The 17,578-nt window shown below is 30.2% G+C and overlaps 1 protein-coding gene across 1 annotated transcript; it reads right to left on the bottom strand.

The window, feature by feature from the left end:
• Window positions 1–4,570: 4,570 nt before the first annotated feature.
• On the bottom strand, window positions 4,571–7,531 carry LOC139868851 (uncharacterized). The gene is made up of 6 exons (XM_071857192.1): window positions 7,313–7,531; window positions 6,610–7,084; window positions 6,323–6,507; window positions 6,099–6,179; window positions 5,721–6,053; window positions 4,571–5,188 (listed from the first exon to the last, which is right to left on the bottom strand). The coding sequence occupies exons 1-6, from the start codon at window positions 7,529–7,531 to the stop codon at window positions 4,571–4,573; spliced, it is 1,911 nt and encodes a 636-aa protein (XP_071713293.1).
• Window positions 7,532–17,578: the final 10,047 nt, after the last annotated feature.

Genomic DNA, 17,578 nt, shown 5'->3' with positions numbered 1-17,578 from the left:
AAGTGTCAATATTGGAACATGGATTTGGTTCTATACTTCATCCGTATATAAATATATAGATTTAGGGGAAATAAAAGGTAAGGATTCTGATAGTTTCACTGTTGATTGAATCTGGGGTTGACATTAATCTTAGGAACTATCGTGGCCAGGTTAGGATAAATACATTGATCTTTTTTTAACAAATATAGTCAATAATTGTAAAGACTGTATATTTATGTTAATTTGTTTGTTGTTGAGTAGACTGCGTTGATGCAAGCGTCTCAATATGGTCACTGGGAGGTTGTTCTGACTCTGGTTCTTTACAAAGCAAATGTATGCATTCGCTTTCCGATAATAATAATTAATAATATCAGATTATAATTTATGCTAATATGCTAATTAGTATTATTCGATTTAGATCCACAAAGCTGATTATCTAAATGGAGGTACTGCATTGCACTTGGCTGCTCTTAACGGAAATTCGCGATGCATTAGGATCCTTTTGGCTGATTATGTCCCTAGTGTTTTCAATTTTTGTGAACTTGTTAACCAAGATTCAAGAATTGAAGAGTTTGTTTCTGAATTGGATGAAGGGTACGGTTCGAGATTTTTTTAGTGATACATTTAATTACATTTTAGTATATGGGATTTGTTTTAATCATAAAATTTGTTTATGAACAGGTCGTTTTATGAAACAATCAATAGACATGCTGATGGAGGTGTGACTGCTCTTCATATGGCTGCATTAAATGGGCATGTTGATAGAGTGGCACATGTGAGGGTGACGAATATGGTTAGAGTGACGAATATGCCCTCACATGCGTGGCACATGTGAGGGCTTGCCGTTAGAATTTTGACGGTGTTTATGGTCGGGTACCATCTGCGTTATATAATCAAACCACAGGTACCATCGAAGAAAAAAAAAACTATAGGTGCAGTGGTGAAATACTATACAAACCACATGTACTATCGAAGTAATTTTTTCTGTTAACAAACATAAGTGCGTTTTATCTTTAATTTTTTTTTTCTTCCAGATATCACACAAGTAATACTACTATATTCGACATTGATTGAGGAGAGACTACATAAAAGTCAAATACTTGGGAAATATTTCCCACGACTCACGATTATGATGTCTCAAAGTCAAATTCTTGTATACTCAGAAAAACGCATGCCAAATTTAATGAGGTTTTATCATATATATATATATATCCTTTCTAAACTTAATAATCACATATTTACTCATTTAAACATGATTATATCATATATGTCCATTCTTAACATTTATATGTAACATATTTACCCACCTAAAAAGGATAATATCATATATGTTCATTTTAAATATTTATATCCATCATATCATATATACCCATTAATTCAAATGGAATTCATTTTTTTTTCTTATAAAAAGCTATAGATTTTATTTATCGCCAAAAATCTCAGTAGTACATCTTTACATATTCGCCAAAATCCACTAGATGTGGACTGTTACAATTTACAAAACATATTATTTGAGAATACAGGTACTACTGATCCTTTGAGTTGCGATACGCATTTAGCCAAATGATGAAGACTCTTATAACACCCTTATTTTTCTTTTAATCCTCCAGCTCTACCTTTATTTTAGCACCATGATTCAACAACCAAATTAGTTTCTTAACGAAAGTGGGTTTTATCTTCTAAGGGTTAAAAGATACCCAGTTTCTCAATTATTATATTCGTGGCAATGCTCCGGTCTCAATGTCGGAAGTCGGGAAAAAGATTTGGCAAGCGGTCGAATGGATATGTGCGTATTACATATGAAAAAAACGTAACAACAAAGTATTTCGTGATAAAACTTGGACAACTCCAATCGCGTTGAACGAAATCCAAATAAAATCTTTTGAGTGGATTTCTCATAGATCGAAAGGAAGGAAGTTTGATTGGCTCACGTGGTTGAACGACCCTAGTGTATACCTCCATATTTTGTAATTGTCTGTTTTGTAAGTCGGGTTTGTAAGACGGTTTGCACACTCGCGAACCACTGTTTGGGCTGTTTCCTTTCTGTTTGGTGGTTTGGACTTATGTCCTGCCATCACCATATTGTGTAAACATTATTTGTTGATTAATATTATTAGCCTTGCATTTCAAAAAAAAAAAAAAATTATAGTCGAATAATATGTTAGTTTTGAAACGATTTTCGTATGTAATCATATTTGTCTACTAGAGACTATGCCATTAAAAAATTATTTAATCTGAATTAAAGTGTTTGGTGGGAACATGCTTAATGATATTGATATATACACTTCCATTTCTTAACGAATTAATGGGGTTTAACCCATTTTAAACCTTAATTACTCAAGTTTCATAAAGAAACTAATATGTTAACGGGTATCATTGAAAGATATCAATGATCGATATAAATATTTAAAAAGGGTGTATATGATATTATTCTTTTTAAATGAGTAAATATGTTATGTATAAAAGTTAAAAATGGGCATATATGATACAATCATATTTAGGTAGGTAAATATGTAATTGTTATAGTTAGGAAGAACATATATGATAAAAACTCAAATTTAATTGCTAACTTACGATTACCTTACAAAATATTATCCATATACGAAATAATATTTTTTAATTTATAAAGATTTTCAAATGTGAGTAGATTGAATCATACATAAAAATTGATGGAGAGTATGAATGAACATAAAATAATTTGAAAAAACTTATATTTTACATGTATACTAAAATATATAATCTCTTGTTCACATGTGCATATTTTTTTGTTAACATTTGAACAAATTCATATAATTAACAATTTAATACGTAATTTGTAGTAATGAACATATGTTTGTTAATGATATAAGCATTAATTAACATTCGCATATAATTTGTTGCATTTAAATGCATAAAAACCATGAAATTAATAAGTTTTCGCCCTTTTTATGGTTCTCGTTTGAACCTGCCCCTATATATATATATATATATATATATATATATATATATATATATATATATATATATATATATATATATATATATATATGTGTGTGTGTGTGTGTGTGTGTGTGTGTGTGTGTGTGTGTGTGTGTATTGTATTTGTAATTTATAATAAACTCTATATATTGTATAATTTTGAAAAACATATGATTCGTTAAGTTGTGACTGTCTTTATAATATGTTTTATAAATTTGGGTTCGGGAATAAATGGCGTGGTTGGATTCGAATGTGTTTAAAATCTGCTCGAACGCCAGTCTTGGTAAATGGAAACCCAACAAAAGAATTTTTAAAAGTGGGCTACGTCAAGCTGATCCATTAAGTCCGTTTTTATTCATCATAATTATGGAGGGTTTATATACAGACTTGAAAGCTGCCGAGGAGAATAATCTTATCAAAGGTGCGTGTATTTATGATTTAATTGATAAGATTTCTCATTTATTCTATGTGGATGATGTTTTGTTTTTGTCGGAATGAAATGAAGAATCGACGATTAGTATATTATGAATTGCTGCGGGCCATAAATAAAATGAACATCTTAAAATCATATGTTTATGGTATTGGAACTTAGAACTCGAGCAGGTTGCTAATAGATTGGGATGTACCAGAGGTGATCTTCCTTTTAGGTATCTCGGTCTACTCATGGGAGAAAATATGAATTTAGTTACTAATTGAAAATGTTTGGTTGATCGTTTTAAAAAAAAGTTATGCACATGGAAATCAAATATGCTTTCGTTTGATGGAAGGATTACTCCTATAAAATCGACTCTTGAGAGTCTTGGAATTTATTACCTTTCGTTTATTAAATGTCTGAAGTTGATTTTGAAAGAGTTGGAGAAAATTCGATGTGCATTTTTTCGGGGAATGAATGATGGTATTAAGAAGATTACATGAGTTGAATAGGATAATATTTTGTCTTCTTTTGATAAAGGAGGTTTAGAAATTGGGAGCTTGAAAGGTTTCAACAGGATTCCGATTTTTAAATTGTCAGAATCATACAATCACAATAATACAAACAAGAACTAACATCAATTTAATAAACTTGTTCGATACACAAGAATCTCACACACACTAATAATAATCACACTCTAAAACACCAACACTGATCTGAGAATGATCAGAAATAACAAGAGCAGCAATCGTGAAGCAGAAGAAAAAGATGATAATGAAAACCCTAATTTGAAAGAGATGAACTGATCGTATGAGTGAATTGTGTGTGTTACTTCACCCCAAACCTATAAATTATATTTATAAGGAATAAATTAAACAGATCAAATTTGGGCTTTTTAAGAAAATAAGGCTAAACATCTAGAGAACCAACACATAAGCCCAGTTCAGCAGCCCAACAGCAAAGAATAGAACATGGCAGTTTCAGTCCTTCTTGAATGCAGAAATAAACTCCAAACACCTCCAAGTTATCCAGATAATAACTTTAAAAAACCTACACCAAACCAACACAATGAATACTTTGAAATATACATGATTCATGCTAGATTAAATAATTTTAACATCCCCCCTTAATTTAGGCATGAAACATGTTAACAAGCTTAAGTTTTTCACAAAGAGTATTATGTTGAGTAATACCCAAACCCTTTGTAAAAATGTCAGCAGTTTAATTTTCAGAATCAATTTGTACAATCTCAATGACACCAGTAGAACATTTATTCCTTACAAAATGTAAGTCAATTTCAAAAAAATTTGACCTTTCAATTTCTCCTGTAAACTTGTACTTAATCTTATATATCCATTTACATCCTATGGATTTTCTATTTTCAGGTAGTTCGGTTAATATCCATGTATTGTTCCTATACAAAGCTTCCATTTCATCATTAATGGCTGCAACCCAATTTGGGTCATTAACAGCCCGATGATAATGTTTTGGTTCAATAGATTTATTTAAACTAGAAACAAAACACAGATTTTCATGGCACAAGTTAGAATAATTAACAACTTTTTCAACACCATATTTAACTTTCCCTTCAACAATAAAATCATCAAATTTTCTTGGCATAACAGACACCCTGCTAGACTTTCTAATAGAAATAGGCTCATCCATATTTTCAAAAATATTTTGGTTAAAAACATTACCCTCAGGGATATCATGATCAGTATCATCACATGTGTTACCAAGGTTACCTTCATCTGCTGAAGATGAACTATCAGCGGATGTTGCTACCTGGTTATCAACATTTGACACCTCTTTCCCTTCATTATTGGGATTTTGATCCACCTTCGTATTATTTTCATTAAAATATAAATAAAAAAAGTTAAGATTATTTAAAGAATTATCATTATGCAAAAGATTTTTAGAAACAAGTTTAAAAGGAAACACATTTTCAAAAAACTTAACATCTCTTGAAAAGAAAACAAGTTTTCTTTCTAAACTCCACAATTTATAACCTTTTTTTGAATTTGAATATCTAATAAAAACAGTTTTTTCTGATTTTGATGATGAAAACCTATCACTATCATTCAAAACTTTGAAAAAACAAGACAACCAAAGCTTTTCAGGTGGGAAAGATTAGGGTTACATCCATGAACCATTTCAAAAGGAGTTTTGCCATCTAGAATCTTGGAAGGTGTCCTGTTAATAAGATAGGTAGCAGTTAATACACAATCAGACCACATAGAAAGGGGAATCCCCCCTGAAATATAAGAGACTTAGCAACATTTAAGAGGTGTCTATGTTTCCTCTCAACCACCCCATTTTGTTGGGGTGTATAAGGAATAGTAGTTTGATGAACAATACCCATAAATTTTACCAGATTATCCATTTGACTATTACAAAATTCAGTTCCATTGTCAGATCTAATAACTTTATCTCTTTTGTTAAACTGGTTTTGAATTAAAGAAATTAATTCAGACAAGTTTTCAAAAACTTCATTTTTAGTTTTAAGCATATAAACCCAAACAACTCTAGTATAATCATCAACAACAGTCAAGAAAAACCTAAAACCCTTTCTGCTAGTAACTCTATAAGGTCTCCATAAGTCCAAATGTAATAAATCTCCTAAATCTTTAGTTTTATGTTCACTTAAAGGAAAAACATCTCTTGTTTGTTTAGCTTTTAAACAAATTTCACATGGAACATCAAACTAATTTTCATTTAAATTTAATTTATTCTTTAAAACATGTAACACAGGACTTGAAGGGTGACCAAGTCTGCAATGCCATAAGACAACAGACTCACAAGAAGTAACATTAAAGCACAAATTATCACCCTGAAATATCAAATAGATATAAACCCTTATGATTACTACCAGTCTCCAAGGTGTTTTTTTACATCAAATTCTGAATATAACATTTATGTTTGTCAAAACCAATAAAAAGATTGCTATCAGTAGCAAGTTTATTAACAGATAACAAAGATACAATAACCAGGAACAACTAACACATCATACAAAATAATTATAGATGATAGTTTCATATTTCCAATTTTCCTAACTTTGACTTCAGTACCATTAGGGTGAGAAACTTTAAGATTAAAATCAGATATGTCAACAATATTAAAAAGATCTTTTTCAGATACAGCCATATGTTGATTAGCCCCTGAATCAATTATCCAACCTTTGTTATCATTAATTTTAGAATGACAATTAAAGAAGTTTTGAAAGTTTTCATTAAAGAAAGTGTTCATATTATAAATTTTACCTTCCATATTAGCACAATCATTAGAAGACTGAGCAGGAGCATAATTCAAGAGACTTAGAAGTTTAATAATTTGGTCACTACTAAGATTAAGATAGCTAGGTGAAGCATTATCATTAGAAGAAACATCAGTAGTAGAGACAACATTATTACTATTAAAAGATTTATTACTCTGAACAAGTTTTTTAAAATGAGAAGGATAGCCAATTTCAAAACATCTGTCAATAATGTGACCTAACTTATTACACTTAGTACATTTTAGATTAGGATTAGGTCCTCTATTATTTTTGTTTCTGTAATTAGAATGACTAGGTTGACTATATCCAGTATTCCCTGCTTGAGAATAAAACACATAATTTTGAGTTTTGTTTGAAAGAGGATTAGAAACAATTCTTCTGTGAGATTCTTCCCTAGATATAACTGCAAAAGCAGTTTTAGCATCATGAATTGGATCTCTAAGAAGAATATTACTTCTAATCTGTATAATTTCATCATCTAGACTCATAAGAAATTGGTTAAGTCTTAAAATATTTGTATGTTTTTGTAAAATATTAGCAGCTTCACAAGTACAGACAGGAATTTTAACCATTTCATCATATTGTTTCCAAAGAGTATTTAGACTGTGATAATAATCAGAAACAGAAACACCATTTTATTTTAATGAATTAATTTTCATATGTAAACTGAAAATATTGGATCCATCAACCTTATCATATGTTTCTTTAAGTTCATTCCAAACAGTAGAAGCAACAATAAAAAAAATTTGACCACAATAAAGATCTTCAGATATAGAACCAAGAATCCAAGAAAGCACAACAGAATTACACCTATCCCATTGACTAGCAAGAACAGGATCTTCAATGTTTCTAACTAAAGTAGCATCAATAAATCCTACTTTGTTTTTAGTTGACAAAGCTAATCTCATTGATCTACTCCATATTGTATAATTCTCTGTACCTTTTAGTTTAATAGGTATAATAGGTGTTCCAGTTGTATCACTAGTATGCAAATAGAGTGGATCACCAAATCAATCGTACTAACTAAAGTTATATCAGAACCTTCATCACCAGACAACTAAAGTTGATAACTTTTCATTTAGAAAGCGTATGGTTTCGATGAACGGATTAAAAGATATCATCAACTGAATTATCACTAATTTTCGTATTATTATTGAAAATGATTATTATTAGTACTATCATCGTTATTATCATCGTTATTATTACTACTTAATAATTATTATTATTATTATTCTTAATATTATCATTATTATTATTTTTATTATTATTATCATTATAATATAATAACTATTAGTAGTATCATTAATATTATTATAATATTTATTATTAATAATATCATTATCATTAAAAAATAATATTAGTATCATCTAATTTTTATGATTATTATTATTATTATGAATGCAATATAAAAGAGGAATAAAATCTATTAAACAAATTGATTAAGAAATAATGAGTATGAGTATCATGATAAAATTTAAAATATTGTAAGATATTGATTTAAGAGACAAATATATTTTTCATTATTTTTATCATTAGCATTATGATTAAAAGTATCACTTATATTAAAACTATCACTTTTACTAAAATTATCATTTTAAAAGAAATATCAATTGTTATTATAAAATTTCATTATTATTATCATTTTAGTATTATTAATAAAATAATAATAATAATTATTATTATTATCGATAATATTAAAAAGTGTTGTTATTATTAAGATTATCATTGTTAGAAAATATATTAATTAAAATTATCGTTTTATGAATAATATTAGTATTATTAATAACAATAATATTATTATCACTATTATTATCATTAATATGCTTATAATAATATTATTTATTATTAAAAATTATTATTATCATTAATAAACATAAATAATGTTATTATTATTATTGTTATTATTATTATCATTACTATTATTAAAATAATTAATATTATTATTATTACAAAATAATGCAACTTTTGTTCATTATTATTATTATTATCAATATTATTTTATCAAATAAATATGTGATACAAAGATATTTTTACCACACTTAATATATTTACATTAATAATACATACCACTATATTATATGATATTAAGTGAACTTTATAAATTTTACTACTTAAGATACATAAAAGTATATTTCTATCATATATAGATTTTAATATAAATTTTTATTTATTAATAAATGAGTTGTATTATTTACTCTAAGAAAATCTGTTAAATAATTTTAAATATATAAAATGACTATATTTAAGTTATATACTGTAATAATCATGTATAGATTTTGGAAGTCATTTTGGGTCAAGTTAACTTGTGTTGACTTTTGCATTTTAGTCTCAAGTATTAGGATTGTGATACACTACGGTTTAACCTAAATTGTTAGACAGATATTGACCAACATAAAAATATATATAATTAATATAGGTTCGTGAATCCGAGGCCAACCTTTCACTTGTTCAATGACGTCATAAGTATTTTTATTACGAAATACAGTATTGTGAGTTTCATTTGCTCCCTTTTTAAATGTTTTTGCAATATATATATTTTTGGGACTGAGAATACATGCGCTGTTTTATAAATGTTTGACGAAATAGACACAAGTACTCGAAAATTACATTCTATGGTTGGATTATCGAAATCGAATATCGCCCTTCAAGTCTGGTAACCTAAGAATTAGGGAAATGGCCCCTAATTGACGCGAATCCTAAAGATAGATCTATTGGGTCTAACAACCCCCATTAATGTCTATGGATGGCTTTAGTACTTCGAGATTATTATTATACAGACGACGATGTCTGTGGGGATATTCTATGCATTATGGTTAATGTCGGTTACTAGGTGTTCAATCCATATGAATGATTTTTATGTAGATGGCTATATGCATGCATGATGTTTATGAGAAATGAAAATATGAAATCTTGTGGTCTATTAAAAATGATGGAAATGAATATTGATGATAAACTAATGAACTCACCAACCTTTTGGTTGACACTTTAAAGCATGTTTATTCTCAGGATTGAAAGAAATCTTCCGCTGTGCATTTGCTCATTTTAAAGATATTACTTGGAGTCATTCATGGCATACTCAAAGACGTTGCATTCAAGTCGTTAAGTTCATTAAAGATTATGATTAAGTAAATGACAGATTAGGTCATTTATAGTTGGATATTATGAAATGGTATGCATGCCTATCAACTTTTGATGTAATGAAAGTTTGTCTTTTAAAATGAATGCAATGTTTGTAAAATGTATCATATAGAGGTCAAATACCTCGTAATGTAATCATATGTTATTGTATTCGTCCTTATGGATTAGGACGGGTCGTCTCATGTGGTATCAGAGCGGTGGTCTTAGCGAACCAGGTCTTGTATTAGTGTGTCTAACGGATAGTTATTAAAATGCATTAGTAAGTCTGGACTTCGACCTTAGCTGCATATCAAAAAGTTTTGCTTAACATTTCTTGTCAGAAATTACCTGCTTATCATTCTTAGTCTAGACACTCTTCATTGATTGCATGAATAGTGTATAGACAAAAATTCATATCTTAGCGTATCTGCTAATTCATATCTTAGCGTATCTGTTACTGTAAACTTTGCCTAACGTATTCCGTAAATTCCTCCGCGAATTATGAAATTCTGGTATTATATATACATATGCAAATTATGTATTGAAGAGTACCAATCTAAATTCTATAATCTATTTCATATCAAAAATCATTCCCTGATTATACTAGATGGATCACGTATCTATTTCAAATTCCTTAAATTCTGACCACTATTCCGATATGGATTTCCACTCGAGCTCCGAAAGCAGTGTAACCGGAATGGATCAACCAATTAGACATCATCTATTCTGGATGAATTGGAGATGAGTTTGTAGCCTACTTAATCATTGGAGACAAGAAGAAGGTGATCTCTTCCATCCACCACATTGCCCTCTTGGCGAAGAACCTGAAGCACTTACCTGCGAACCTGTCCGAAGCACCATTTTCTCTCTCATTTCCAGAGTATCTCGTCACGATTATATACTATTTCAAATTCTAGATCTTATTCACCCGCTCGTCCAAACCACCGATCATTCCGGTGTAATAGAAGAAGTTAACGAGCTTCGTGCTAGAGTGGTGGCTTTAGAGAATATGATGCACAACTTGCAAGCATCATAAGCACCACAAGCACCACCAACATCAACATCATCACCATCAGCAGCTCCACCAACAACATCTACATCGCAAGCTCAATATCAAGAACATCAGCAGCATCACCGACATCAGTAGTACCACCATCATCAACACCAACAGTACCATTACCACCACCAACATCCGCATCCCACACTTCAACATCATAATCTGTACCTCGAGCATCAACGTCATATGCACCATAGATACCAAGGAGTATCAACAACAATAACCGATGAAGAATTAATTCATAACTTCATTGGAGAAACAATCTGCGGCGATTATGTAATCTCTAAAGTCTTAGAGATTATCTATTCTAGCCTTAACCATAAATTAGATGAGTGGACCGAAATGATAGAAGGAAGAGTAGAAACCCTGACCAGAATGGTGTACAATTTACAAGCTAGATTTGCTATACAAGCAGCATCAACGGTACCGTCAGCATTACCAGCATCGCCAGTGCCGTCAGCATCGGCAGCACCTACAACATCACCAGCTCCGCCAGATCTATAATCACTACAAACATCATTACTAATCAACAACGAGTATATTGTATCAACGAGTTATGAAGTATTAACTCATTCCCTCTGAAGAATTTATATGTATATCATATATATATATATATATATATATATATATATATATATATATATATATATATATATATATATATATATATATATATATTTTGAGATCATAATAAATCTTTTTGTACAAAGCTATTACGTGTGAATCTTAACTGGTAGGTACTACTCGGTTAATTCATATTACAAATATGCTATGATGTATATCCTTCCTTAACAACTTAACCATCGTTAACTACGATCTCTGTTTCAACTCAATGAATTCCGTTTCATAATAAACTAAGTGTATTATTCAATTACATGTTTGATTTTACACTTTCGATATACTCGAAACTTTCTAAAGAACATCATTCGTACCTTGTGAAGTTAACAAGAGTTCTATGAGCATCAACATGATTCACTGAGGAAATATCAATAAGAATAAATAATGAAATATTGATCACAATAGTGAAATACTCTGTGAAGATTATGTAATCTCTAATGTTAGAGATTATTCATTTCTAGTTCCAGCCGAAAATCAAATGAGTTTAATTAAATATTAACTCATTAAATCTGTATTACACCTGAAGGAAATATAAATATATTTTCATGAAGACTGTAATAAAAAAAAATTCTCTAGTACAAAACATTACTTGTGAAAATTTTTTAACGGGTAGGTAATACCCGATAGATATATAAATTCACAATTAACATGTTACACTGTACATTCTTCGATTCCGATTCAGCAAATTATCAACTATATTCTTTCATAGAAAATAGAACAACCATTTTTCATCCAAATTCGAATACATATTCTGATTTTGAAATCTCAGAATTTAATTCGAGATATAACCGATATCATCACTCTTAGATCCCTACAGCTTTCGAAACTATACTTTGACTTCAAAACTGTGTTAGAACATCACTTCTATTCATAACATTCAGAAAATATTCTTATCATTCAAAATTCTAGAACAGCATATGTGTATTGACAATTATAATTTGCGTTCAACCCTTCGAAATTCCTGAAGACACTTCAAATAATGAACAATTGAAATGATGATCCAACCAGATGTTACCCACAGTTATGCACCTGAAAATCTCTTGAAACCAAAGCCATAGCTTAACACATATCCGTGTCAAATCCTATGGCATTTATTACCAAAAATAACTTTACAATCACTCTCCAAATTAGTCAATTTTGTCACACCTCCAGCAAAGCAACTTTGACTTTTCATTCGGATTAACCTCATTGCAACCTTAATATATACATTTTCCCTTTTCATCGTTGTTACCGAGGAACCGTTTATGTTCCACTACCAACAACTTCATTGATCTTTGACTTTTTGAAATATCATTACATTCATTGAAACCCTATCAATTACTCATCTACATTTTGTAACAATAATTGTCATACCAATTATCGAGAATCAACAATCAGTATTTTGAAATCTCGTAGCATGTCTACATCAACAGTTATATATATACATATAATGTCCATCTCCTAGACTTACATACTTCGAATTTGAAGTTTCTGAAAAACACCCTAAACTGCGAACTAGTTCTCCTAATTATGGAAAATGTTGATGAAGCAGCAAAAACTATAAACGACCTTAACAGCCAAAAGTTTGATGATAAAGAATAGTGTGTTGGCAAAGATCAGAAAAAGAGAAGGTTTGGAACTGGAAAACGGATTGAGCAAACTATGAAGAAGGCTGTGAACAAATCACAAAGACTAAATCTGACTTCAAAGAATCCAAATGATTCAGTGTCTGCTGAAGTCATTAACGAATACTTTAACAACCCGTCCTAATCCTCCTGGACGAAGTCATCAACATTTGGTTCCATTGCGATGATCGATTCCAAGTAATATCCTTAACCTGAGCAAATGCACAGCGGAAGACTTAATTCGTACCTGAGAATAACATGCTTTAAAACGTCAACATAAAGTTGGTGAGATATATAGGTTTGATGCTAGCAGCGTTATAACTATGGACCACAAGATTTCATATACACAAACGTTTTAATAAAAATATTCTAAGTGGTTGAGCACTTGATAACCATACTTAACATTTAATCAACGTCGCATATTCCCTTTATTATGAAATCTTACTACACCGTACCAAGTGTAGTCACCGAAACGAAGTACTGTGCAACCGTTGAATACTGGTCGTCCAGTCCGGTTGTTGTTGTCAGGCCCGATAGATCTATCAACAGGATTCGCGTTTACAATACCGCTTGTAAATAGTAGTTACCAAGTTATAGGGAGATATGCAGTGGTACAACTCAACGTAGAATGTAATTTTAGTCACTTGTGTCCATAACGTAAATCATAAAATGCATGTATTCTCATCCCAAAATATTTAAAGTTTAAAAAAAAAGGGACTATATACTCACCTAATGTATTTTGTAGTAAAAATACATATAACATCATTTAGCATGTGCAAGGTTGGCCTTGGATTCACGAACCTATATTATTTGTATATTCATTAATACATATAATCGTAATCGAACAATTATTTATATTATTCTTAGTGATAATTTTTATTTTAATAACATATATATTTTATTATATATTCAATTCATATGTAAAAGTATTAATATATTTAAATTATGGGTGTTATATATATATATATATATATATATATATATATATATATATATATATATATATATATATATATATATATATATATATATATATATATATATATATATATTTATTTATTTTCTTTTCGTTTACAAAATACTAGTTATAATAACACTAAAATAATTGTAATGATAATACTGATAATTTTCACAATACTAATAATGATAATAATTATAGCTTTAATAATAATAATAATAATAATAATAATAATAATAATAATAATAATAATAATAATAATAATAATAATAATAATAATAATAATAATAATAATAATAATAATAATAATAATAATAATAAAAGAAAGAGAGGCTACCTTAGAAGAAGCTTAAGAAAAATTAAACGTCCAAGCCTAGAATCGAACCCGAGACCTCTCAGATAAACACAACACCTCTAACCAACCGGGCTACTGCCCATTTCCTGAATTAAACCCGTTTAGATTTCCTTTTATATTAAAAACAGTGTTCATCCTGTTCATCATCATAACTAGTCGACTATGGTATCAAGATAACAAACATCATCATTCTCCTACCCTAACCCTAATCGTGATTCCTATCATCATAATCACGATCACCATGCTTTACTATTATAACCCATACCAATCTAAATCGTTTACATTAGCCCAACAAATTAATGAATCTCATCTCATAATTAAGATAGTTCTTAGCCCACTAACTATCACTAAACACAGCCCACTATAATCATCTCATCCTCGGCCAGAATGATTTGAAACAAGAAACGTAATTAGCTGTACCCCTTAATTCCTTTATGCTTTATTATCTTTAAAATTTGCAATCATAACTAGTGGATGATCATTACAAGTGGGGTTGGTAAATTGTCGGCCAATAATAGCAATAAAAAGAAGTGTAATCTTATCATTTATCTATAGCAACCCTTAACACCATATTATCATTACTAATATCTAACATCTAAAATCATCATCATCGTTGCTTATGAACACCATCATCCTTCCATTACTTTCTTCGATCCCAACTAAAACGAAAGGGAAAAAAATAAGCAGTCATTGCTGCAAGGAAAAAGAGAGGTGCTTCAGCCCACTCATAAATTCATCGGTCCAATAACAGTTTTCTTTAGCCCAATCTCGGCCCAAGAGTAACCCGATTCAGGTTCTGTGAATAAAGCAATGAGGCTGTTCGTTGATTTGGAGTCCCATACGTTCCCATCATGCCAACAATACTCGATGTCCCACAACACCAAAAGAAATTCGGTTCTTGGTATCCAGTCATTATCACAAGAAGAGAAGGAAATAAAAAAAAAATAAAGATTAACCTTCCCCTAATGCACATGTCGGCCATTACTAAAATTATTGTCCCACTTGCCTAACAATTTGAGATATATATTTATACTCAATACCTCAACTTGATCAAAACTTAATTTACAAACCTATTCAACTTGTTCATTGTCTTCTTAAATTCGTTTCTTCATCATCCTATTAATAATAACGGCACTCAACCGAAATCAATCCGTAGCAGAAGACACGGCAGTGAGGGTGCTGTGGTGATGGTTCTACATGAAGAAAAGGTGGTTCATTGATGGTAGATTTCGAGGGTTTGGAACCGAAAATAGGGGAGAGAGGAAGAAAGATGTTCCATTCTTTCAACAGGAAGCAAAGATATATAGCTGAAGATGGTGGTTTTGGTTGTAGTCGTGGTTTTGGTTGATCACGAATACATAATTAGAAAAGTATGCAACAACAAGATTATTGTGATGTTCGAACCAAGAGATAGAAAATCGTGTGTAGCAGAATAATAACGACGATTGTTGGAGGCTGTTTAGAGTGATGGTTCAAGAATGTTGTTGTGATATGGTGGCGGTTTTATGTGAGGTCAAGGTAGTGGAGATGGAAGGAGGATGGTCGTGTGGTGGCTCATGGTGTCGGCTAAAGGTGATAGTTTGGAGATGGTGTTGTGTAGAAACAAAACTGAACTAGATAGTAATAGCAACGTTATGGTTTTATGTGTGATGATTGGTTCAGCAAAGCAAAATGAAAAAAAAACAATGATTTATGATGATGATCTTTGGTAGTGATTAAATAGTGAAAATATAAATGAGTTTCGATAGTGAAGTTCTCGGTTATGCAGCAAAACACAGATAGGTTTGTGTTATGGTTGTTGTAGTCTGATCGGTTTTGCCATGAACACTAGAAGTATATTTCAAGAGAGAGATTCAATAGTTTAAGAAGTGTGATAGAAAGTTAACAAATTTCAAGATGTCCAGTAATAATGTATACGGATGTAAACACACATATATAATATGTTTATATGTTTAGATATTTAAGTACAGTAATCCGGGGTACCTAATGGAATTCAGAATCCTATTTTGATTCAATCATTCAATTAGATACAGTGTAGATATAGATTGATATCAATATTCCTCTATATGTGTCGTTATATAAGCATAGTTTGAAATAATATAATACGAATAATAATATAATATTAATTTTATATTTACATGTGGAGAACAAAAATCGAATGAATTCGAAACCAAATATATAACTCAATATACTTTATATATATATATATAACTTAAATGTTTAAATTATATTTTATTATTTCCACATAATATTATATATTTAATTTACATTTTTATTTACATATTTATTTACAGACAAGTTGTTCGTGAATCCTCAGGCACGGTCAAAGGGTAACTGATTATTCGAACATAGATTTCAAACTTTCTAGACTCAACATTACAGATTTTTGCTTATCGTGTCGGAAACATATAAAGATTAAGGTTTAAATTTGGTCGGAAATTTCCGGGTCGTTACAGTACCCACCCGTTAAAGAAATTTCGTCCCCGAAATTTGAGTGAGGTCGTCATGGCTAACAATAAAATTGGTTTTTATGACGATTATGAGTTGATAAATAGAGTTTTATCATTATTGATTAATATAGATAAAACAATTCGATTACTTGAAGCGTATGAGTGGAGCTATCACAAAAGATCGAGATAGAGATTTAACTTTTGACGTAGTCACGGTGGATTTTCGAATTTCAAGGAATTTAAGGAAATCTTCTAATTAAAAAGAAAAGGTAACAGCACGATTTATTCGCAACTGTTGGAATTACGGGAGAATGGAAATATCAAGGAAATATTTCCGTGATATGCTTAGTGATTAAGTAGAATGAAAGAGTCGTGTAACATGTCACATGATGATGGTACTGTGAATCATCACATTTCATTAGAAACTCAACATGACTTACTGTAATATAATGAAGTTGATCAAGTTTCATTATATTATACTAATTCATGCATCAGTTCCCAACACTGCTTCAGAACATTCCTATTTTTAAACTTGAAGGTTTTAGAACTTAGAAACTAACACAACTTCTTTTATGTTGTAACGCAGATATTACGGAGAGATAAATGATCTCAGATAAGAATAGTTGTGAAAATATCTCCGGAAACATGGAGAATATGTATAACGGAAGATACGAAGATGTCTTATAATATCTAAGATAAGATGATGATGAAGAATATCATCTGGAAGGGTTTAGAATAAGAAGTAGGGTTCTTACTAACGATTTCAGCAGGCACTGAATCATTTGAATCCTTTGAA

The sequence above is a fragment of the Rutidosis leptorrhynchoides genome, chromosome 9 (assembly GCF_046630445.1).
Source record: "Rutidosis leptorrhynchoides isolate AG116_Rl617_1_P2 chromosome 9, CSIRO_AGI_Rlap_v1, whole genome shotgun sequence".
Lineage (NCBI taxonomy): Eukaryota > Viridiplantae > Streptophyta > Magnoliopsida > Asterales > Asteraceae > Rutidosis > Rutidosis leptorrhynchoides.
Note: the sequence above shows the minus strand (reverse complement) of the source record. Positions and strands in the feature narration are given on the sequence as shown.